The sequence below is a fragment of the Fusarium redolens genome (genome assembly GCF_020744475.1).
Source record: "Fusarium redolens strain MPI-CAGE-AT-0023 chromosome Unknown BKA55scaffold_1, whole genome shotgun sequence".
NCBI lineage: Eukaryota > Fungi > Ascomycota > Sordariomycetes > Hypocreales > Nectriaceae > Fusarium > Fusarium redolens.
Window position 1 is genome coordinate 3,863,521 of NW_025763664.1, and position 22,837 is coordinate 3,886,357.

General features: G+C 49.5%; 12 protein-coding genes across 12 annotated transcripts; 4 read left to right on the top strand and 8 right to left on the bottom strand.

Moving 5' to 3' along the window:
* Positions 1–109: 109 nt before the first annotated feature.
* BKA55DRAFT_37845 (transcription initiation factor IIF, beta subunit-domain-containing protein) lies at positions 110–1,893 on the bottom strand. Its single transcript, XM_046185941.1, has 4 exons — positions 1,388–1,893; positions 1,058–1,340; positions 800–1,002; positions 110–743 (listed from the first exon to the last, which is right to left on the bottom strand). The coding sequence occupies exons 1-4, from the start codon at positions 1,667–1,669 to the stop codon at positions 402–404; spliced, it is 1,110 nt and encodes a 369-aa protein (XP_046056988.1). The 5' UTR covers positions 1,670–1,893; the 3' UTR covers positions 110–401.
* A 713-nt stretch (positions 1,894–2,606) lies between these two features.
* On the top strand, positions 2,607–3,740 carry BKA55DRAFT_532828 (RNA polymerase II transcription factor SIII subunit A-domain-containing protein; the record flags this gene model as incomplete). Its single annotated transcript, XM_046189389.1, has 1 exon — positions 2,607–3,740. The coding sequence occupies one exon, from the start codon at positions 2,607–2,609 to the stop codon at positions 3,738–3,740; it is 1,134 nt and encodes a 377-aa protein (XP_046056989.1).
* A 568-nt stretch (positions 3,741–4,308) lies between these two features.
* Positions 4,309–4,745, bottom strand: BKA55DRAFT_683285 (ubiquitin-related domain-containing protein; the record flags this gene model as incomplete). The annotated part of the gene is made up of 4 exons (XM_046198482.1): positions 4,309–4,402; positions 4,468–4,550; positions 4,610–4,664; positions 4,735–4,745. The coding sequence occupies 4 exons, from the start codon at positions 4,743–4,745 to the stop codon at positions 4,309–4,311; spliced, it is 243 nt and encodes an 80-aa protein (XP_046056990.1).
* Positions 4,746–5,377: 632 nt separating this feature from the next.
* On the bottom strand, positions 5,378–6,375 carry BKA55DRAFT_498523 (band 7 family-domain-containing protein; the record flags this gene model as incomplete). Its single annotated transcript, XM_046186563.1, has 3 exons — positions 5,378–5,698; positions 5,751–6,106; positions 6,162–6,375. 3 exons carry the CDS (start codon positions 6,373–6,375, stop codon positions 5,378–5,380), a joined length of 891 nt encoding a protein of 296 aa, XP_046056991.1.
* A 1,104-nt stretch (positions 6,376–7,479) lies between these two features.
* Positions 7,480–10,443, bottom strand: BKA55DRAFT_497917 (uncharacterized protein; the record flags this gene model as incomplete). The annotated part of the gene is made up of 1 exon (XM_046186505.1): positions 7,480–10,443. The coding sequence occupies one exon, from the start codon at positions 10,441–10,443 to the stop codon at positions 7,480–7,482; it is 2,964 nt and encodes a 987-aa protein (XP_046056992.1).
* A 1,390-nt stretch (positions 10,444–11,833) lies between these two features.
* Positions 11,834–13,075, top strand: BKA55DRAFT_38085 (translation initiation factor SUI1). Its single transcript, XM_046185962.1, has 5 exons — positions 11,834–12,211; positions 12,287–12,306; positions 12,377–12,464; positions 12,520–12,737; positions 12,788–13,075. Exons 1-5 carry the CDS (start codon positions 12,151–12,153, stop codon positions 12,980–12,982), a joined length of 582 nt encoding a protein of 193 aa, XP_046056993.1. The 5' UTR covers positions 11,834–12,150; the 3' UTR covers positions 12,983–13,075.
* A 155-nt stretch (positions 13,076–13,230) lies between these two features.
* Positions 13,231–14,402, bottom strand: BKA55DRAFT_683289 (Borealin N terminal-domain-containing protein; the record flags this gene model as incomplete). The annotated part of the gene is made up of 3 exons (XM_046198483.1): positions 13,231–13,843; positions 13,891–14,170; positions 14,219–14,402. The coding sequence occupies 3 exons, from the start codon at positions 14,400–14,402 to the stop codon at positions 13,231–13,233; spliced, it is 1,077 nt and encodes a 358-aa protein (XP_046056994.1).
* A 269-nt stretch (positions 14,403–14,671) lies between these two features.
* Positions 14,672–15,854, top strand: BKA55DRAFT_550937 (uncharacterized protein). The gene is made up of 2 exons (XM_046191321.1): positions 14,672–15,126; positions 15,181–15,854. Exons 1-2 carry the CDS (start codon positions 14,836–14,838, stop codon positions 15,757–15,759), a joined length of 870 nt encoding a protein of 289 aa, XP_046056995.1. The 5' UTR covers positions 14,672–14,835; the 3' UTR covers positions 15,760–15,854.
* Positions 15,855–16,792, bottom strand: BKA55DRAFT_550940 (Sybindin-like protein). The gene is made up of 4 exons (XM_046191322.1): positions 16,655–16,792; positions 16,470–16,604; positions 16,299–16,421; positions 15,855–16,224 (listed from the first exon to the last, which is right to left on the bottom strand). Coding segments are annotated over exons 2-4 (453 nt in total). The 5' UTR covers positions 16,472–16,604; positions 16,655–16,792; the 3' UTR covers positions 15,855–15,896.
* A 271-nt stretch (positions 16,793–17,063) lies between these two features.
* BKA55DRAFT_496184 (HRDC-like protein) lies at positions 17,064–17,659 on the top strand (the record flags this gene model as incomplete). The annotated part of the gene is made up of 3 exons (XM_046186352.1): positions 17,064–17,290; positions 17,345–17,472; positions 17,538–17,659. The coding sequence occupies 3 exons, from the start codon at positions 17,064–17,066 to the stop codon at positions 17,657–17,659; spliced, it is 477 nt and encodes a 158-aa protein (XP_046056997.1).
* Positions 17,660–18,259: 600 nt separating this feature from the next.
* Positions 18,260–20,118, bottom strand: BKA55DRAFT_588713 (uncharacterized protein; the record flags this gene model as incomplete). Its single annotated transcript, XM_046194834.1, has 3 exons — positions 18,260–18,894; positions 18,943–19,278; positions 19,329–20,118. The coding sequence occupies 3 exons, from the start codon at positions 20,116–20,118 to the stop codon at positions 18,260–18,262; spliced, it is 1,761 nt and encodes a 586-aa protein (XP_046056998.1).
* Positions 20,119–20,843: 725 nt separating this feature from the next.
* On the bottom strand, positions 20,844–22,627 carry BKA55DRAFT_550947 (uncharacterized protein). The gene has a single exon (XM_046191323.1). It carries the CDS (start codon positions 22,248–22,250, stop codon positions 21,255–21,257), a length of 996 nt encoding a protein of 331 aa, XP_046056999.1. The 5' UTR covers positions 22,251–22,627; the 3' UTR covers positions 20,844–21,254.
* Positions 22,628–22,837: the final 210 nt, after the last annotated feature.

Genomic DNA, 22,837 nt, shown 5'->3' on the forward strand with positions numbered 1-22,837 from the left:
TCTTATAGCGATTGGAAAGCGCCTCCGACCAATTTAGAGTGTATTAGTTACTGCGGGGAAGTTATTACGTAGGTAGTTGTGTTCTAGGTAAATAGTGAGTGGATCATGATAACCAAGTGTGAGAGTAGCTCGGCCGAGAATTCTAGAGTCTAAGTTCTATCTCAGACCGGATAATATAAAGATAGCGTCAGTTGACGAGCGACTCGTGCACGATTCTCAAAACATTTCGCTGAATGACTGATTACAGCTGGTAATCTATAAGACTAGAAGGGTATCACGCTCTAAAAACCCTACCCTGAATCCTTCGAACACCACATTAAATGACCCTCCGTTCGTTATCCTTGAAATAAAATCCTACCCCTTTTTGTCCTTCTCTCTAGAGGGTTCTGTCGACGCTGATATTAGGAGACGGGCAACACATCCTCCATCTCCGCATCGTCGTCGTCGTCATCAACAGTTTCAGCAGCAGCCTCCTGGGCCTCTGCGCCACCCTTGTCGCGGTAGGCATCGCTCAGGCAGTACTGGTTGGCAAACCGGCCACTCTTGTTGAGAACAGCGATCTTCTCGAGCACCTGTCGAAGGTATTGTTCGGGCTGTTGAAGCTTTTGTCGCAAAGCCTTCACTGACCAATACTGATACTGACGGAAACACTCGAAGATAAGATCCAGAAGCTGGTTCTCTGGAATACGAGCTGCCTTGAACACCTCGCCCTTCTTTGGCTTGGCTGTGCCAGCAATATTTTTCTGGAACGTTTGTTAACATAACCGAGAGTGAAAGATTGTGCGGGAACAAAACTTACGATGAAGCTGTCTCCAAATTCGGCTGCGCGGGTAGTTCCAGGGTTCACTACAGCTGAAGCTGCGTGTCGACTGATGATTCGGACCTTGGACTTGTTCGCCTCTGCATCCAGAATCTTCTGCTGAAGCACCCGCTCTTCCTCATCTTTGCCGTGGGGCTCAACACGAACGTCATAGTGAATCTTGCCAAAGATCTTTGTCTTTTCTGTGATGCTGTGTTAGCACTTACTCGTGGCACGATTATGCGAAAGCAAGCTTACTCGGGACAGCTTTTCGGTAGTATGGTTGATATCGGCTCCTACGGTCGTAACTCGGTCGTTCTGCTCCGTTGCTGTTGCCTTGTTTCTGCCTCAACAACGAGGCAGGGATGCCAGCATTAGCAGCCTCTTGTCGCGCCTTGCTTCGAGCCTTGAAACCGGGCAAATCTTCCTCGCTGAAAATGAAGTGGTTGCTAACGTTGTGCTCTTGGACCACTAGGTCATATTCGCGAGGCAACACCTGATGCTCTGGGCAGTTGGCGGAGAGAAGCATGCGAAGTTTGGTCTATGTATGTCAGTATGATGCCATGATATCTTATCAGGTATGCATACATCTGCGCTGCCATCCGGCTTTTGTTCATTCCACGTTCGCAGAGTGCCAATTTGAATCTCGTCGTCGTCGCCGAGTCGCTCCGTCAATTTAGACCAAGCTTCCCACATGTATCGAGGCACGCGCGCGAGGTAGAGTTGCTCGAAAGCGCCGGCGTTTTTGTCGTAGAATTCGAGGTCGCCGGCATCTTCATACAGATCTTCTTCGTCCACTTGCGCAGGAGAACCAGACGCCTCAGGGTCGGGTTTGATGTAGGGCTCCTGCTTGATGAAGGAATCGGCCATGATGCTGGTCGAGATCGTGTGCAGGAGGAGGAATAATTGGAGATGCGAAGTCGAGGGACCTTAGATACTGGGTGAGAAATAGTTAGATTTCTAAGTTTATCCAAAGTTTAGGACGCCTTTGTATAGGAAGGAGGAACTTTGTATGCGCTTTGTTGATTCGCGCGCCAGGGAATGGCTATGAGCTCGTGAATGATGTCTTTGAGTGGAGACCCAGGCACGTTCCACACCCTTATGCTTGATACAGTACCAGAATGCTAGGTACACGGTATTGGTATAAAGGTGTAGAGCTCTGATTGGATCATCGGACAGAACCGCCTTTGTCAGTAGGTGGCTTATCGATCGGCTCGCACAGTAAAGCCTGCAACTGAATGGTGCCGTTAGTAACTCAGCATGTGCATAGGAATAGCAGCCGCGATTATCCAATCTAATGACAGGTCACACCTCAATTAATGGTAAGTTCTATGTTCTTTATGTCAGTAAGTGTCTTGAGGATCGGCCATCTTAACTTCACGCTAATCCGATGGGGCAAAGCCTATAGCCCCCAGCTGCTAATAGAAGCCTCACCTATCACATCCCTGACAACTACGTCGTGGCTCAGACCTTATACAAAGGCTTCCCTTGACATTCGAGTACCTTTCAACATCTCAACTTTCTCGGATTGTCACACATTTACGATGCTGTTGCTTCCTTTATAGCAATGCTTGGCTGCCTGTCCAAGGGGCTCAACACTTAATCACTCTTCTTTCTTCCACTGTGCTACTACCTTACCTTATATAACCCTGCCTTAATCCGTCTTACTCCTCAACTGTACCACGGCCATTCAGACGTCGCTACAAGTATCACGGAACACTATATCTCACGCTATCTACACCATAACGATCGCACAAACTTACCAAACGCATGAACAAACTTTCAACACATTACTCCGAGCTTCAAGATGCCAGCCAAGTCCCTCTTGGAACTTGCCACTGCGGCATGCATCAAAAACATCCGCGAACTCGACAGCGTTGGCGACTATCTTCCTTATAAAGCCGTCCGCCTCCTTCTCCTCAAGATCGACAACGCTAAACAACTACGAACCATCGAACTGAACTCGCCCCAAATCCAGGGAGAGACAGGCGAGGTATGGCTGAAGCTTATCAAGCATGAGTTTCCCATGGAAGTCAAGCAAAAGGCATATAAACCACCAAACCCTACTAAATGGTATCGTGTCTATGAGAAATACAAGTCAGATCACCAGAAAGCCCTCTTGGAAAGTGAGGCGAAGCTCAAGGATGCTCTCATGGGACTCAGGGAGGACAAGGAGAAGAACACCAGCAAGATTGTCGATGACAGAAGACTTTTGCCCCGAGGCGGCAGAATCGGTCCAAAGAAGGCTTGGGGATTCGGCGCGCGAGACCCCAATGGCAGTACGCTCGCTTTCAACAGGGGAAGCCGTACCAAGACTCACAATGGTGCAAGCGTCATGCGCAAAGTACGACGAGAGACGAAGGAGATTGCCAGTATCCACGGCGCATTGTCAAGACCAACACAAGCATCAAATGCTATCACAAAACTCCGCAAGGCACCTGCAGCTATGGTGAACGACTATCAGAGAGCCGCCAGGCCAACACTACGACCTCCGCCCCCTCCTCCACCAAAGCCAACAATCCCTGACGTAGTTGAAACCCACGAGGCACGGGCGCAATACATCTCGGACTCTGATTCTGACGATGGGGATGATCTGTTTGACGATGAAAAGCCGTCACCCCGTCGGAAGGTTGCGTCTCCCCTGAAGAAGCCTGCTGCCGGTCCCAGCGAGTCTACAAGCAAGGTGAAACGCACTGGTCTTCTATCCAACAGCTACAAAGGTCCTAAGCCTCAAACTGCAACATCTTCACGGCCCAGACTCGCTCCCCAAGTTAGACGGTCGCCATCACCTGTCCCTCCACAGAAACAAATATCTCTTTCCCCTGAGCCAGCCGAACAGTCTTCACCTACGCGGGCCACAAATGCACGACCTCCTTTGGGCATCGGACCACGTAAGCGCAAGGCTACGGATGTCTTCATGAAGCCTAAGAAAAGAGCTTGAGATCTAAAAGGACAATTCTTTGTTTTTATTTTTTTATGTTTGACACGGTTTGTTGGAAGGTTTATTTGATGGGCAATGCCAACCCCATTGCATTACTGGAGTACAGTGTATGACGGGCCATAGCAAGGGAAACAAACGGCGATAAGTGAATTACAACAATGCTAACGGACAAATAGTCCAGTAATCGTGGAATTAGACTGGGAATAGAACGGGATATCGAGGTTGGCGCATATATCACTTCGTGATGTGTATGATGGCAACAAGACCACAAGTGAAAAATAAGTGTAGCCAAACTTGCTAAAAATGAGACGCTTTAATGAGAACAACTTTATCGTATCTTCTGGTATTATCACCGTGTCTTCTGAAAATGTTTTATACTAGCAGCAGTATTCGCGCATGACTGCACCAGCTGACTCGACATCATGATCCCTTAGGTTCAACAGCTGTGGTACTGTGCTCAGTTATTCCACCTAGTATAATCGTCCCTCATCATCCTCGGCTGTTAAGCGGCGAAGTCGTTAAGTCGGATGAGGTCCACTATGTTCACTCAAATATTCGTTCGATGTATTTATGCCATCCATCGTCCTCCTCTAAGGGCGAGAACAAGATGGAGAGTGTCACCGGCGGAGAGGTTGTATTCAGCAGCAGTCTTGTCGTCGGTCCTAGACAAGGTGTGTTAGTTTACTGAAAGACATGTTGTTCGTTCAAAAGTCTGTATGTAACGTACATTTGCTTGCCGCCATGGATAAGTCGCTGTTGAACGGGTGGGATACCCTCCTTCTCCTCGACCTTCTCCTTGATTTGGGAGACCTACGAGCGGTCAGCTGAGATCTCTCTGCTTCTATCGTACGACGCATTTCGAAATTTACCTTGTAGTCGGACTCGATATCCAGCTCGATCTCCTTGCCGGTCAATGTGCGGACCCTGGTGACCGCAGTGTTAGTTTGCTCCCATGTTTGCCGACATGACGTCGAAATTCCGGTCTGTGACGTACTTGATCAACATTTTGGCGGCTGTGGTGAAGAACTGGGATATGGTGTGCTCGTGAGCTTTTACGAGAGTTGCAAAGAGAAAAAGAAGTGTCGCGTAGGTTTGAAGTATGCGAGGCTGATGTGAAGGTCAAAGCATTGGCGGCTGCTGGGCTGACTGAGCTTGATTGATCTATGGTGGGGTTGTAGGCTAACACTGACGGAGGGGGAGGGGCGACCCTTGCAGTGACTGGAGCTGCTGTCTATCTCGACGATATGCCTATTGTGCGTCTTCTTCAACTCGTGATGGGAAGGCTTGGACGAATAAGATCTTAGATTGAGGATTGTTTATTTACCTACCTACCTTAGTAGGTACCTAGGTATTCATTTACTCATAGGTACCTAGTATCTACTGTGTATTTGTCAAGAGCCGAGGCCGAGGCTCAGCTAGTGTTTGATGTCGTTTGCATCTAATGTGGTTCACTCTTATTGTTCGTGAATCCAAGGCAAATTTTATAAAACCATTTGCAGCAGAGCAGAATCGGTAGTTGACTTTTTCTACCTCATTATTCCTAATAGTACAACCCTTTCGGTAGACATACAGTGGAGAGTTCGTCAAATCCATAAACACCTCTCCTCCTTCACGGCTCGTCCGTCCATATCATTCAATCAGTTCTTGTCATTACTGTCGAAGACATTGAGACCCAGACCCTCAGAGTCAAGCATGAGTCTGTTCTTAGAGCCAGCCTCTTGGAGCTGAGCAGCAATCAGTCGAGCGTTCTCGATCTTCTTGAGCTCAACGTAGGCCTTGTTCTTCTTGATGGCCTCACCAATCAACTCAGCGGAGCGAGCCTCACCCTGTGCCTTGACAACCATGGCCTGCTTCTCCTGTCGCGCCTTGTCGACGATGAAAGCAGCTCGTTGCGCCTCTTGCTGGGCAACCTGCTTAGCCTCGACGGCAGCTGTGAATTCGGGAGAGAAGGCAAGGTGCTGCGGGATGTCAGTCAAATACTCTCCGTTCAGTATGCAATTATTTTCTTACAGTTAGGGAGACATCGTCAAGGAGAATGTTGAATCGAGCAGCTCGTCGAGAAAGGTTCTCTCGGACCAGTCTGGCAACGTTCTCTCGCTGTGTGATGAGCTGGCTAGCGTTGAACTGAGCAACTACACTCTTGAGAACCTCGTTGACAATAGATGGCAACACGCGCTCGTCGTAGTCGGTGCCTAGTGTACGGTAGATCTGAGGCAGAGCATCAATCTGTGGGCGAGAGAGCACACGGCAGGTGATGTTGACCATCTGCAGATCCTTGGTTCCGGTCAAAGACGCAACATTGCGTGGCTTTGCTCGGACATCGTACACAATTGGCGTCTCAAACCAAGGGATGTTGATGTGCGTTCCTGTTTCCCTAAGTCAGCGTCTGAGCCGAATCCTCCGAACTTGGTTTTCTCGTACCTTCATTGTAGATCTCCTTGCTCACACCAGTTAACCTCTGATACTTGATGGCTCTGTGACCACCATCGACGTTGAATAAGGAGTTTGACAGGAACAGAGCACCACCAGCGAGTAGCAGACCACCAAAGAGGGCACCACCGGCTGCTCGGGGCATCTGAGGGCCACCCCCTCCAACACCACCACGGGCCTGTTGCATCTGTCGGAGACGGCGCATAGCTTCCTCTTGCCAGTTGTTGTTCGACATTGTGACGTTTTATTTTCGGAGCGAGCGTGGACGAATCGAACCGATGTGATATGTCGACTGACGTTGGAGGTGATGGTTTTCCTTAGGCGTCCGTGTAGTCGTCAATGGGTCATGAAGCTACTCGATTGAAGCTGTCGGCTAATGTGGGTCCCCGTTTTTTGCCCGCCCGGCCTTTCCCTTTTTAGAACGTCATCCATTCCATTGCTTCTTGCCTCAGTGGTCTAAACCAGAGGGTATTAGAATAGCAACAGACGGGAAGTGGGCAACAACAAAGGTAAAATGGTTATCAATAATGGAGAATTACTTATATCAGGCACTTATTCATGCACTATGACCGCCCATATAATCATGTTCCATATAGAGAGTCCTACTCTAAACTGCATGGCACCACTCAGTCTGTCGCTACCTCCAAGTTTATGTTCATTAGATGTTGACCTACCCTGAAATAAAAGAACTTCATCAGCCATAGATTATATGATATGCTAATAGTGAGGATTTGATTCCAATATCTTAACAACTAACTTATAAGCATATAATTAGGTTAGGATAAGATGGCTTATGCTTAATTTCGGCATCATCATATAAACTAGCTTAGTACCTAGGTGCCTGCCCAGCCATTAGACGAAGAGACCTCTTCTTGCACCTAGGCCAGCATAACATAGGTATTGATATCGGTCCTTGATTTAACACGAGGAGAAACCCAGTTGTCTTTGATTTTGAGTTGTATAATTAACTTATGTTTAGTCTTATCGTTCTTATTACTGGTCAAATAATCTTCATACAGAAGGAAACCTTTATTCCGTCAAGTAGGATCAGAACACCATGTTCTGTACTATTTACAATGGTATCTGTAAGCACATAACATGATATATCAAACCCCATTCGCCAAACACATGCAACCTGACCTGACCACCCGTCATTACGCGTGAAACCATCACGCATCCCATCATCATCTCTCATACTTAGTTATTGTGTCCCCTCTCATTTCCAATCCCGAAAGTAAATCTTCATCCATGTATGAAAAGTGTCAAGCGAGTGCGAGTTGACAAAGGAGAACCTTCAATATGTAACAGACTACTCGCGGAGAGCAATCTTGATGGTCTCAGTACCAGCCTTGGGCTTCTGAGCATAACCGCTGAGCATTCGGAAGCCGGATTTGCAGTTTCGGCCTTCTTCAAACACGGTGGCGACGTCATCCAGACACTTGCCAGCCTCTTCCATGGCAGTTCCGGTAGTAGTAGTATCGGCGAGTCGGAGCTCACCAGCAACCTTCTCCATCTCACAGCGAAGGAGCCATCGCTCCCAGTTCCAGCCGCCAGCAATGCTGCAAGCGCTAGCAATATCATCACTGCTTCCCATAACCATGGCGTCCATCTGGCAGGTCTTGACATCTTGGCCATTAGGGCTGTCCTTCAAAGGAGGGGTGGGAGGCTTGAACATGTTTCGCCTGGCACCCATGGGCAGACACATCCAGATGCGGCGAGTGTCCTGGAAGCCGGCACGGGCCAGACGACCGAGCCAAAGCTTGGTAGGATTAGGGTCATAACCAAGAGTCTTGAGGGCGAAGCCAAACTCGACGCTCTTTGCCAGTCCGACGGGACCAGCGTTAATGATGTCTGAGTCCAAGAGCGAGAAATCAAGATAGCCACCAGGCTTGAGAACACGCATGCACTCCTTAAGACAGGTGTCCCACTCATCTTCTCCGTTCTCACCAAAGAGCTTGAGGATGCTGTGAAGCTCTCGGGCAGAAATAAGATCGAATTGGTTGTCTGAGAAGGGAAGACGAGAGAACTTCTCAACTGCAACTTGTCTGTGGTTGGGGGGACCACGGACATTGCAGTTGGAAAGTTGACGAATGGACTTGGTGGTGACAGTGTAGACCTTAGCGTTGGGGAACTGGAGCGCGCAGTGCCACGCCCAGTCGCAAGTAGTCTGTCCGCCCAAGTCAAGGACTCTAGCGCGCTCGCGAGTAGTACCATCATGTCCAAGGGCCGCGCGAGAAAGACGAGCAAGTCGCTTGGTCACTGGAGCAGAGATGAGGCGGCCACCGTTGAGCATCTTCATGGCGGCAACATGCCACGCAGCAACGGTCATCTGGTTCATGGCCTCAACTTCCTTCTCCCGACGCAGCTTCTCAGGGTCGTCAATGATGTTGTCATCGCCACGAGCAACGTTGGCACTGAGTCTCTTCTTGGCGGACTGGGGAACGACGCTGAGCTGGTACTTGCCGAGAAGCTGGTTGCGGTGAGACTCCTTAAGGGAAACACGCTGAGCCTGGATAGCCTCAAATCGAGCAAGCTGGTGTACAAACACATCCTGGCGTTGGATGCGGATGATGTAGTCTTGGAATGCTCGATAGTAGGCAGACTCGCGGCGGACGAGCATGGAAGGCAGACGTTTGGGGTGATCAGAAGTTGAGACAAGGTTGGAGAAACGAACACTCTTCTTAACAGGAATAATGGAAGTTTCGGGCTGAACCTTGAGAGGAGGAAGTTCGGTTTGAATTTGAAGAGCTTCAGTTTCCTCCTCAGCCTCCTCAGTGATGGTGTTGAGGCCACCATCATCCTCAGTTGACTCATCCTGTACACCGCGAAGGTAAGACCGCTGGGCCATGAGCCAGAGTTCAGTGCGATCAAAATGAGAGAGGGCCTCCTTTTGTTGCTTGCGAGCATAGTCAGGATCATAGTCGACCACAATCTCAGTGGGTGCATCCTCAGCCTGAGGAGAAGCCGGGGCATTGGCTGACTCGACAGTAGAGGGGGCAGTCTTGTGCTCAAAAATGGGTCGAGCAGTGGGCATGTCGTCCGAGAAGTCATCCTCCTCCTTGAGCTCAACGACTTGCTCAACGATGGGCTCAGTGGGAGCGGGTGTAAACCTAACACTACGATAAAAGTCCTCGACGAGTTCCTTACGCTTGGGGACAGGGGGAACCGAAACATCCATGTTCCAGGGACATCGGTAGAACTGTTCAGCGGTGGTGGACGTAGGTGGTGGCATGTCCTCGGGGGACTTGGAGGGCATGTGCCATGTGTTCCGGCTTCGGGGAGACAGGCCGGAGAAGAAACCACCTGGAGATGGAATATCAAGCTTTGTCAAGTCTGCAAGAGACTGACGGTTAGGATTGGGAGAGAAGGCCCTGCTGATAGCTGGCTGCGACTGGAAGCTGGTGATGAGTCGCAGTGGTTGTTGTCGCATCTCAACAGTTGGCTGGACAGAATGTTGTTCAGGCACCTCAAGAACTTGAGATGGCTGTTCATGAAGATTCTCCTCGCCACTAGCAAGGGCGTGGAGGGTAGCAAGAGCGCCGGGTTGTAGTTGAACGCCAGCCCAAGCATCTTCGGTGTTTGAATCCTCATTACCAATTATCGGTGTGGGCGGGGCGCTCATAGCCGCGAGCTGCTCAGAAGTCAAGCTCCCATCTAAGGATGGGGGAGCTGACATGGTTGGTGTCTCTGCTGCATGTTGCTCGTGCATGAACTCCATCTGAGCAGGTGACATGGTAAGTTTGACAGAAGGGGTCAAAGGGACTGGAGAAGTCATCGACTTCTTCATGTTGTCCACAGCAGACCACGTCTCAACAGAGTTATCGCGTGTTGCTGGAATGACAAGCGGAGTTGGTTGCTTGGTCGGGACCTGCCTCGACCTAGCAGACGCCTTTCGCTTAAGCATATCCTCTTCATCATCAGTCACATCGTAAAGATCCTCAAACTCAGTGGCCTCGGTGGCGACACTATGGCGATTCCAGGGGTTGCTGGAGGTGGTTGGTGAAGTGTCGGCAGCCGAGTCGGTTGAAGGTGATGATGGGAGAATAGGAGCAGAAAGATAGTTCATTCCTCTTGGTGTAGGGAAGTGATCGCTCATCGGTGTTAACCATGCCTCGATCTTGAGTTGGGCATTACCGGCGCGTCTCGTCCTGCGACCTCCATTTTGAACCATACCATCATCGCTATCCTCCTCAATTATAGGATTAAGTCTCCCCCTGTGCTTTCGGGCCAGCGACGAGTCCAGGGGGTAGTATCGGTTTTGTGTATCAGCCATGTTGCGTATCTCTGTCAGTTATTCCCGATATCTGACTCCTGCCCGAGGGCTCGACGCAACAAGAAGGCTATGTGTATTAGTCGTTATAGTAAGATTTGGTCGACGACCGGCGTCAGTATTAAGTGTGTGAAAACGACAGGATGCCTCGATCAACGAAGCCTCTATGCAGATCTGCGAAGTAACACAGCACGGAAGGCTGAAGACGGAAAGAAGAGAATGCGGAAGAAGAGGGCCAGACTCCTGGCCGGGGGATTGTCATAGTCTTAAAGCCCGAGGACTGGTCTAGAATCACCAATACTCGCTGGAGCGGCTTTCCGAAGTGTGGGCTTAGAATCAGTTGGGCGGCACGCACTTGCAGTAGCACATCCCAACTCTATGTCTAGGTGGGCCGATGCATCGCCAGACATGGTAGCGTGCCGCTCATGAGGCGTGGTGGAGGCGGGGCCTAAGAGCGCCAATATCCTGCTGAAGAACCTGACTGGCACACAAGGCTGCGAGAACCATGTGAAGTTTGTTGGCGGTAGACAAGACGAGAAGAGGTTGCATCAAGGCAGCATCCATTCCCGGCCACTAGGTCGGTTGATCTCCGCTATCGAACAACTAATAACTCCAAGTAGCCAATAGGAAGCAGAATCGTGAATTTCTATTTTTGGCTGACAGCGATTGACAGGGGTAGAACCTGTTGCGCGCGCGAAAGCTGTGATGACAGTTACAGGCGTGAGAGACTATTGGTCCATAGTTACCGCTGTAGGGCCAATTAGTCGTAAAGTTGTTTCGTCGGCGGCTAACTGCTTCTTGGCCTGCGTCTCTCAGGTTGCTTGAATGCAGAAACATTTTGTGATAGCACTGCCCGAGCGCATGAACGAAGAGGCCTTGAGGTCGCTCGATTGATACAAGTCATGCAACAGAGCTGACCTAAAGGGGCGATTTCCGAACAGCTCGGATGTCATTGAATGAGCGTAGCCTCGTTTGGATAGATCACTGGCCGTAGACAGTTCAAGATGAAATGAGGACGGCCAGCTTGGTAGGCCATGGTTTGATCGATCAAACGTTCAGAGATGAGGCAGCCGCCGAGTTATGATGTGATTGCCTGATCTTTGTGATCCGAAAGGCCTCACAACATTGAGTAAGCAACTTATGAGGATGATACAAGTGACGTAGTTCATGGTCGACTTCACAAAGATCTTAAAGAGGCTCATGATGTTGGTTCGGTAAGCATCCGTTCCCTCTTGGTCGTGGGGGCCGAGATGCCGTCGGTAGCAAGCGCGCATATCATTTCGATGCAACCCTATCGACATGGTCACCAACCCGTAGTACTCGTTCGTTACATTGCGTTGCATGGATGCATCTTGTAAGATGTTGCGCGTGTACTGTATGAACCTTGGGAACCCATGTTTGATGCCTCAGTCAGGAAAGTCAGTTGGGGGCATTCAAAATTGCTGGTGCTGCCTCAGGCTCCCATCAAGGGTAAGGAAGGTACTTAGCCTCACTCACCTTGGTCCACCTTGGTTCACCTTGGTTCACCTTAGCTCACCTGAGGACAAGGCTCAAGTGCCCCTCCATGAAATTTACCCCGCCATAGGTTAAGCAAGGTCGATCTAGCATGAGCAGAGAAACGCGTATCGCCTCCATACAACTATAAACTTTTTCTTTTGCTTTAAGTTCTTTTTATACCTTTACAGTCATAGTATACAGCTTCAGATCTCTATGGCTGACGTTGAGCAACCTGAGGGCGAGCCCCAGGGTCGTATTGTCAAGTACTGTGGCGGTATGTTCTTTCATAACGACTTTTGATTGATTATGATGCGGAGCAAGAACCAGTAGCTGACAACACCCTTCACAGTTTGCACTCTACCCCCGGAGGTAACAATATATTTTTACGAGTCCGTGTACCGTCGAGAGAACCCCTCAAACTGATTAATCGACCAAGTAGTACTGCGAGTATGGCGGAACCGTTAAGAAGTGCCAGGAATGGCTAGAAAAGAACGAACCAGAGCTTTACAACAGGATCTGGTCAGCAGGTACGAAGTCCAAAATGTCTCGGACGTGGACACCCCATAACACTTAGCCATATAGAGGCCCTCGAGGCTGCTACTGCATCACTATCCGTCGAAGCCCAGAAACGAGCCGCAAAGGACGCACAGAAGAAGACCGCTAAGGCTGAAGCCGCTGAGGCAAAACATGCCGATCTGCTAGCCAAGAGTGTTGTCACTATCAAGCGCATTGAGCGAAACAAGAAGAAGTTTGTCACGGCTGTGATAGGACTCGAGTCCTTTGACTTGGAACTCAAGAAGGTGAGTTTCCTAGCTCAGCAGATGATCACCCCATACTGAAAATACCACAGGTCGCCAAAGATCTTGGCAAGAAGTTTGCTACAGGCTCTTCAGTGACCAAGCTTCCTGGTGGCGGAGAAGAAATTGTTGTCCAGGGTGATGTTAGCGTTGAGTTGGAAGAGTTCCTGCTTGAGAAGTACAAGCAGATACCCGAGGATCATATTGAACTTGTTGAAGACAAGAAGAAGAAGAAGGGTGGTTCATAAGTTGGGAGATACCAAAAGGCATTCGTGACTGAAAATTCCAGAGTGTATTTTTGGAAACACTCGCGCTCTTGGGTTTCTCATGGGCATATGCAGTTTCAAAAGAATATCAATCATAAAGTAACATGGAGTCTTCCAGTGCACCACCATTCGCCTCGATCCTGAACTCCTATACCATGACCATGTAATATGTATCAAGTCAAACAATGTACCAACCACGATCCACTGATCCCTTTCATCAATATTCCGTTCTATGCTCGTTTTCGCAAAGTTCGTCCTGTACCCGTGCTCGCAGTTGAAGGGTTGCTCTTCGCTGTGGTTTTGCGAACTGCCCCTGTTGTCCCCTTACGCGATGTCCCTATTTTAACTGGAGCACTCTTGGCTGCTGGCCCCTTCCTTATCACGGTTCCATTGCTCGACTCACTGGACTCGCTGTTGGCAATAGATCTACGCGTTGTTCGTGTACCAGGTCGAGAAGTAGGGGCTCTTGAAGTAGTTGTTGCTGGTAATGCTTTCTTATTTCTGGTGGCAGCTGTGTTGTTGGTGGACATTGAGCTTGTGGTAGAATTTGTCGTCATCTTACGTCCAGCACCAGCGCCAGCTCGCGTCGCCTTTGCCTTCTCCACCATGCTCGACAGCATACCTGAAGCTGTAGCCGGGCGCTTCAGTGGTGAAGCTGGTCGTGCAATACCAGACTTAGTAGGTGATGGAGGTCGGTTTGCCATTCGCGAGTTGGAGGATGTTGGCGACAAAATTTGTCCTGATCGGGCATGTGACACGTCTGTGGTTGTTGCAGCTCGAGCCCTCTTCTTAGCAGTCTCGGTATGCTCGACCTCGTTTTCTTTGTCTCCTGAGATGGCATCACTGGATCCTTGTTAGTTGACTACTTGGCGACTTCATGTCATCCATACCTCATGCGCTTCTTTGTGCGTGGCGCGGGTTTCAAGTTATTTGCAGCCGATTGAATCTGCTTTGGTGGGCTTGCCGCCCGTGTTGTTGCTGGTTGTTTTCGCATAGCGGCCGATTTCGCGGCCCGTTGTTGCTCTTGATCCAAAGTTTTCTGTAGTAAGTCTCCCATCTTGATGTTTCTCATTGACATAGGGACGCGGTTGAGTCGCATTTCGATGCGGGAGCGAACTGTTGTTGCCATGTAATTGTATTGGGCTCTTAATCGACGAGCGCGTTCCGTAACTACGATATTGTCAGCAGTGTACTTGTGCCAGACCAACAGCCACATACTTTCGAGTTGCATGTTATCGATCATGGCCTGTTTTTGCTGCATCGTGATAGCACCAGGCGTTCGCTTCCTGATGGGACTTCGTGGTTGCGCCGAAGGGCTTCCACTGTGTAGAGGGACATGCTCAACCATGGTCTTCTTGAGAGGGGACTCAGCAAGCTGCTTTTTCGAATTCACAGGAGCCATCGTTATCAGCGCTGTATGTGTTTATAGGCAAGTGCGAAAAATGGCTGAAGATGTATCTGAAGTTGCAATTGTCTACCCCAGGCGCGTTGGTTAGAGGTGGAGCTTGCGGGAAGTAAACAAAGTGTGTGGGTCTGTATCATTAGGTAAGCCAACTAGCTGCCCTGACGCAAGCAATCGGTAGCGGTGGAAAGAAGGTATAGGTACACGTTCGTACGCACTAATCCCCACAGTAACAAGTAGCGCTACTTCTCATCATCGAGCTACCTTACACTCCGCCAGGCTGAAGCCTTAGGTACGACACAGCTTCAGTTGCTTTCAAGACCTTCTCACCATCAACCAAATTTACGCTTTCTCCACGTACACACTTGTCACAAACTCCTGCAGCTGCATACGATACTTTTACAGCTGCTGAACAACAACAACAACGCCCAATATGGTTCTTGAGGCGGTTATGGTTGTCGTCGACAACAGCGAGAGCAGCAGAAATGGCGACTATCAACCTACTCGATTCGAATCGCAAGTCGACGCTGTCAACATTACTTTTCAGACTATCACACAAGGAAACCCTGAATCATCTGTTGGGTTGATGAGCATGGGCGGCAAAGGACCTGAAGTGCTGGTGACTCTCACCACCGAGCAGGGCAAGATCCTTGATGGTCTTCACAGGACGAAGAAGAAGATTGGAGGCTCGTCCCACTTGAAGACGGGTATCCAGGTAGCTACCGTAAGTCTTCAACACGGCTGAATATAGCGGTGACATGTACTGACCTCTCTTTAGCTTGCCTTGAAGCATCGCCAGAACCGATCCCAGCGTCAACGAATAATAGTCTTTGTCTGCTCTCCCGTTGAGGAATCAGAGAAAGAGCTTACCACGCTCGCAAAGAAGATGAAGAAAGCCAACATTTCGGTCGACTTTGTCCTGTTCGGCGATCTCGATGACGACAGCACTAAGAACAAGCTGCAACTCTTTATCGACACCGTCAAGACCAGCGAAGGCTGCCACTTGGTGGTCATTCCTCCCAGCAGCAAGCTTCTTAGCGACCAACTCATTTCGAGCCCCATCCTTCTTGGAGAGAATGCTGGCGGATCTGGCGGAGCTGGGGGCGCAGGCGGTAGTAACGATGAATTCGAGTTCGGTTTCGACCCTGCAATGGAACCTGAGCTCGCACTCGCTCTGCGTATGAGTATGGAAGAAGAAAAGGCTCGACAGGAGAAGGCAGCTCGTGAGGAAGAGGAAGCTGCAAAGAAGGCTTCACTTAGCGACGTCAAGGAAGAAGACGAGAACCAGGGATCGAGCAGCAAGGACCAAGATAAGGGCGGAAAGAAAGGCGACGGAGACAAGATGGACACTTCATAGTAGATTGCGGTCCAGCTCTGTCAACATTGCAGCAAATGTATAATAGACACAGGCTAGGGGGTTTAGACGACAAGAATATTAAAGCCATTACGATACATGCTGATTCCGATTACTCCGTAAATCTATCCCAAACCCGTCTATCGATTATTGATCTCTCTGATGTACGAAAGTAGTTTCCGGTCAAAAATATCACACCGGATAGGCATTTCAAGAGAATAGAAGGGGTTCTTCATGACGTAGTCGGCATAGAGGTCATAGATCCTGCGGATAGTGACATCGACATTTGCTTGTGTCGTATCGGTGAAGAGGAGGAACTTTGTCCCTGTCATTGTGTTGAAGCACTGCATGCGAAAGTTTTCCGTCTCGAGAACCTCTAACCCTGATGATGGCTCAGGTCTGTTTCCTGGCGGTGTTGCGCCTGGTAGGTTCTTGACTGGATTGAGACGAGATGTGATGGCGTGAACACTGGAGATTGATGTGAGCTCTGACGTGCCCATGAAGAGCTATGCGCAGCTTTTGAAGCTTGAAGGGGTACCTACCCGTGAAATGTTCCAGCGAGAACTAGATAATCATTTGTGCTGATCTGTTGAAGGCCTTCGTGGAAGTTTTTGTTGTAAACCAAACCTCCGGCCTTGTTGATGACGATGAGAGCAAAGATAGTCCTGACTCATTAGCACATATCTTCATCATAGTCTTGTGGCCGGCCTCACATTATTCCTTTTGCGCATGTATGATCGGTCTCTGTCTGGTATTGAATAGTCTGTTTAGCTTCCCCTGAAGCTCACTAAACCATCTATATCAGAGGGGAGACCATGAACAAGGGTGAGAGACGAGGGTGAGATGAGCTGTGAATGAGAGAGTTAGTGTCAGTGGCAGTAGTTCAGGAAACCCTTACAGTTTATAGCAATTATTCCTATGAATTGTGTCGATCATAAGGGCTCATTGGGCTTCCTATCTCGTCGTTCTTTTTTAGAGGTTGACAGATTGACAAGCTGCTCTCAGCCACGCGACTCCATCACCGAAAGCAAGCACCTCTGTTCAGGGAGGTGCCTGGCCTAAAAGATAGCCCCACTAATTAAGCTGGGGTACGTACATTGCATTGTCTTGTTCTTCCTTTCAGCCTCCGAACTCTGGATTCTTCTAGGCTCGCCTTTCAACTTTCAATAATTAACACCCAACTTCTCTGAATCCGAACCTCTCTCATTCACCAACTTTCCCCCAACGCCCGCGCATCGAGTACAGTCACGCAAATACTGCGCGATCGAAAAATCAGCTTCAGCGCATTCTGCACAACTTCTCTCGCAATGGAGGATGAACAACAAATTCCAGCTGCTGCTGCGCCTAGGAAGGTCAACCACCCTCGCACCTCTCGACCCAAGCCCGCGGCTCCTGGTAATGAGGAAGCTTCCGCAGTTCTAAACCTTGGCGAGTTCCAAGATGTCGACACCTTGACGCTCTCCGAAGCTGCGCTGGTTCTGAATGCTCTCCACGCCAAACGAAAGAACGATCGTAGGAACGTTAACAACACCGAGTGAATAACCACCATGGCCATTAGATTGCGGGCGGTAGGGCTGACTATTGCTAGGATGTTGAACTCAACATTGACCTACCTCGATAACTTTGCGCGATTCACGCAAAAGGAGAACGTAGAGGCTGTTGAACGCCTTCTTAGCGCACATAAGAACCTCGCTAAGTTTGAGCGCGCACAGCTGGGTACGATTTCCAGGTCTTGGAAAAAGCTTATCTGTCTCTCGAGAATACTAACAGACTATCTTTAGGTTCTCTGTGCTGCGAGGGAGCCGACGAGGCCAAGACACTCATCCCTTCATTAGCCGACAAGATTTCGGATCAGGACCTTCAGGATCTTCTCGATGAGATCTCTAAGCTCCAGAACAGGTGAAGGGCTTACCCGGCAACAACATTTGACTTGAAATTTCGACCCAAGAACGGCGTAGTTTTACAGATTGGTTATCACATATCTACTTTGACCCGAAGAATGACAGGGAGACTTGGGAGGTTGGGGATACAACTCTCGGGGATGACGACTTATCTTGCATTTGAGGCGCATAGCGGGGAAAAGGGACACCGCATATTGTATTCAGGGGACGCAGAGTGATTCCCTTGCAATTTTCCAGGTTTGATATCAAGATGACATGTTCTTTACCTGGACAGAACTTGGGACACTTTGTTCTTGCACTACTGATGTTTTATGACAAAAGACTAATAAATCGATTTGCTTCAATCTTGGTGAGTAGAACCCTGGGATTGTGAGTTTGTCCTTGAACTTGGAGCTGGCTTCATTTATTATGTGAAAGCCTCTACTGCACCTGAGAGTCACGGGTGCCATTGCAAATTCCTTGGAGATATGCTTCATACACCCTATTGATACTTGTTGATAAGTGTCATGGAGTAATAGCGGACTGAAATCGCGTATGATTGTTACAAAGATCACTCGCCTGACTTGGTCAACAAATTGATATATAAGGAGTCAAACTACAGCTCAGACAACAATCGTGTCAATCGACTTGAGGAAATCCCGAGCATTTCCGCCAGCACTGCGATCCTGCTCCGCAACGTGTCTTGAGAAAGCATCTCCCGTCTTAATCACAAACTCCGGGATCTTAACACTACCCTTTGTCCACACATATCCCTTGCCTCCATCAGCAGTCCTCTCAAAGCCACGCAGGGCTTTGGGCTTATAGCTCGGAACTTTGTTCATGCGATACTTGACACATGGATGGATCATCTCATATGTATTGCCTATCTCGCGGCCCTTGTCGTCCTTGGTATAGTTGCCAGGGACTCTGTCGACGGAGCCTCCGGCGATCATGGCGCCTGTAAAGCTGTCGACAATAGGCCCCGTTGCCCAGCCGCTGACTGTCTCTTCTGGGATCTTAAGAACGCCTGCTTTCTTTATACCTGTGCGGTCTAAAGAGGCTGCGATACGGCTGGACAGTGGCCCAGGGCCGTAGTCCTTCTCATCTCCGTTCTGGATATTAGTTAGGAGTGGTTTGAGGAGGTTGTAGCGGTCTTGGACTGCTGATTTGCCTAGCTCGCCCAGGCTACCGTCTTCGACGAACTGCAAATAAGGAGCGACTTGCTCACACATCCAGGCGAATGAGATAAGTGCGATTTCTATGCTTGTCAGTGTACACCCTGTAGCCCGAATATTTATGAACTTACGCTCCAGATCACTCTTCTTTTCAGTGAGAAGGTCATCATTCCCGCCGCCAATGTTGATGTGCACACCTGGGAACCATACTTGCAGCAGTTCTGATTTATTGCCCTGAAGATGCTCATACATCTCGCCATCAACTACAGCACCCCACGCATCTTCTAGCTGCTTTTTTGTTGCGCTGGAGTTCTTGTTTATCTTCTCCCAATCGGACCAAAGCTGCTCCACATCCTTAGCAGGCTTGGGAGGGCTATGATCCTTGTTGGCTGGGAAGTGCCAAAGACTGGGCGAGAAAGGTGCGCGATGTTCATCAAGAGCCAACGCATGGTAAGCATGCTGAATGTCTGAGAAGTTGTCAGTTCCAAGCATATGAACTGCGAAGGGGATTACTAACAAGGACTAAGATGAATATTGTGAAACCCAGGGTCAGCGATCCCGACGGCTTTCTCGAGGAACTTGAGGTTGAAACGAGTCCAGGGCAAATCTGGGATACCCAAGCTTCCAACAGTATCAAAAACGCCAACAACCTTAACGAACCTGGACGACTCAGGGGCATCATGGTGAGGAGGACTCTCCCATTGAGACTGAATTTGGGATGCTCCATTGGCCTCCTTTTTAGATGGCACGCCATTAACCCATTCCATGTAGGCTTGTGACTTACGGAAATGGAAGCCATCAGGATTCTTCTGGTAGAGGGCGTAAAGGTCAGGGAAGTCTTGCAGGTCCTTGGGACAGACGATGCCAATGTCAGTGACGAGACCTGCGACTGCACGAGCGGTATAAGCTCCTCGAGAGAAGCCAAAGCAGAAGATCTCGTCACCGATGTTGTAGTTCAGGACGATGAAGTTGTAGGCTTCAATGACGTTGCCCACGAAGCCAATGCCAGCACCTCCCTGCCGATTGGCCTCTGCCTGACCCAGGTCTCCTGTTCCAATGCCGGCATCGTAGTAGACTACTTGCTGCCAGACTTTCTCGTCTTTGTCCTTGCCGCTACGAGCAATTGAACGGGCAAGTCTTGTTACATTGGAGGGGATGTTCTTCAGGCCTGACACTGAGGACTGCCAAGTACCATCACAGCAAATGACGATGCGTTTGGGGGCTGCAAATGCATCTTCTTTTGCTCCGTGGTGCGAGCCATCCTCGAGAGGAAGGAAAACTTGTTTGGGTTGTGGCTGAGAAGGCATACTGATCGGTGGTGCTACTGAGAAGGGATAGTACGAATTGCTCGAGTCTGGGCTAAATCATTGCGGTCAAGATAGTCGTCTCTTGACGGCTCTTATATACTTGCAATGCTGGTTACTCGCACACTGCCTCGTATCCACCTGTCAGATTCTCCCTGCCTGCTGCCGTATCTGAGCCCAGCTGAAGCCACAATCTGTTGTGTCTTGGTCGGTAAACCCAGATAGGCTCGATATACCATCACCCCTCATCTTGGCAGATCACTGTGCAGGATACAAGTGTCGTGATAGGTCCATGTCGAGAACGAGGCAGTTGTGGTGAAACTAGTCAGAGTTATGACTGGTATTGCATGTACAGTCAGACATCAGCCCCGATTGGTCGACCTGCGTATCTTGCAAGGTAGCAGCAGGGGACATTTCCAGCACAGAAGTCCTCGGCATATAGTAAGCTCGAATCGAATGGTTGTCATCATCTGGAAAGGCATAGTAAGACGGTCAGCTTTCCCCCGTAAGCAAGTAGCGAGGTGATACAACAGAAACGGAAACTGGCCCGATTCAGCCCCGTGGAGCGGGCCGCAGGCGGGAAAGAATGAACTCCCGAGTGTGTGCTATTGTTGTCCAATAAGAGAATGTGCATGTCGATAAGGTGATGAGGGGGGTTGCTTCCACATCGCTCAGATCTGCGCGCCACCTTCGGATTGTTTCAACCTGCTTTAGTATTCGACTTCCAACTAGCGAATCATATTGTACAAAAAGAAAGGGAGAATGCAAAGTATTCATTCTCCGCACAACACCAGAAAATGCTTGTGATATTGACCTCGTCAATTGTGAACTACACCTGAATCCTTTTCCATGAAATCCACTACCCTTGGTGCGCACCTTCTCCGAGGGCTTTATACTGATTCCAGTGGTTGACAAACTGTTTTTGTTGGCGATCTTCGAGAGTGGCGTTGAGGTTGGCACGAGGGTCAACAGGATACGTAGTCGCCGGGGGATATTCAGGTGCTGCAGCAGGTCCAGTTTGGAAAGGACGGCCTGGCTGGCCGGCAGCCGCATGACCACCTGGCTGAGACTCATTTGCTTGGGCGTCGCTGAAAGTGGCTGTAGGAAGCTCATGAACGACATTTTCTGTAGCATCCATCTCAAAAGTGCCACTGGGTGGGCGGAGGAGGTCGTCTACTCTGTCGATACGGCCTGCAGAGTAGTTTTAGCATTTGTTTCGGAAACGAGTCGGTCACTTCTGATGATGACTCTGATGGTGCATATCGGCGAGACGTACCTCCAAATGGCGCAAACGGATCAGTGCCCCCCTTGTTGGTACTGCGTGACAACATCCGGCTGAGATAACTCTTTTCCTCCTTTTCATCAAAGTTGTTGTAGGGCATATCAGCACCATCCAGTTGCTCGTCGGTGTCCTTGCGACGACGAAGAATAATCACAACGAGAACCACGAGAGCCAAAGCCGCAACACCCCCAACCACACCTCCAACAATGAGTCCAATGGAAGGACCTCCAGAGTCGCTATCACCTGTGGAAAGGCTCGAGGCTCCTGTCTCAGTGGGGCTCTGGGCTGGCGTACTCTGAAAGGAGGCGGTTGGGGTTGTATCGACTGCGGTCTCGGTGATTGATTCAACGGATGTGCTGCTGGAAGGCAGCTTGCTGGTGAATATAACCGTATTCTTGGTCACCGTAATTCGAATTGAGTTAGGGATTGTGCGAGTAGTACCCGAGTCTGTCATAGTCTTCGAGTGTGAATGCCTACGAGGCGAAGCGTCATTCTCATTATCGTCGTCCATGCTGGAGTGGGAAGAGGGCCGTCTTCGAGTCACGAGAGTGCTTTCGGTGTCAGAATCATCTGAAGGAAAGCTCGCAGTGAAAATGCCGCTCCCAACAGCAGGCCTCATATCTACAGTACTCTCAATAGCGGTCGTCTCTGAAGCACTGCTCTCGATGTCTGACATGTCGCGAATTGGCCACGAACCACGATCTGTAGAGTCGTCGTCGCGACAGCCACGAGGCCTGATGCATGGATCGTGAGAGCAACAGCCTTTGAAGTCAAAGTCGAAGTCACTACATTCGTAGTATGCCTTGTCAGCGCGGCATTCCTTCCCATGGCGAGACTGTAGGTTTTGGGCCATATCGGCAAACACAGTATAGCAAGGGAAGCAAACGGGCAGTTGAGTTGAGGGGAAGAAAGGAATATTTGTTTGCCTTGGTTATCGCTCCCGGTTGAACATGATATTGGTTTGCGTTTGTAGCCACCCCAAGAAGTTTCGTTTGAAATAGTATCGCAACTTCCGTGAAACTGGGGAGAAGAAGATAAATACCTAAGCAAGATTCTGTTACTCTGCTCCTAAAAAGGTGGGTGATATTGCCGCCGACTTGATTAAAAAGCACACAAACGAAGATCAAGGAAGAAGAGAAGAGGGCAGAGAATCGAGGAGAAGTGAAATGATTGCATTTGTGACGTTGTGCGCGTTTTGGCGGGTTACGCCTGATACAATGAGAAGGAAAGGAGGCGGCGGAAGTTTGTCAGCTGCCAGTTGCCAGTTGCCAGTTGCCAACAGCTGTTGGCCAAACTTACTCCATCACGGTCACTTGAAAGTCCCGATCAAAAGGCAAATTACAGAGAAGTACTCGAGTGTACCTACAGCTGAGTTACGATTATTTTGTAGCAAATGAGTATCTGCCCCGTGCAACAGTTTGCGAATCGTTAGATCAACAA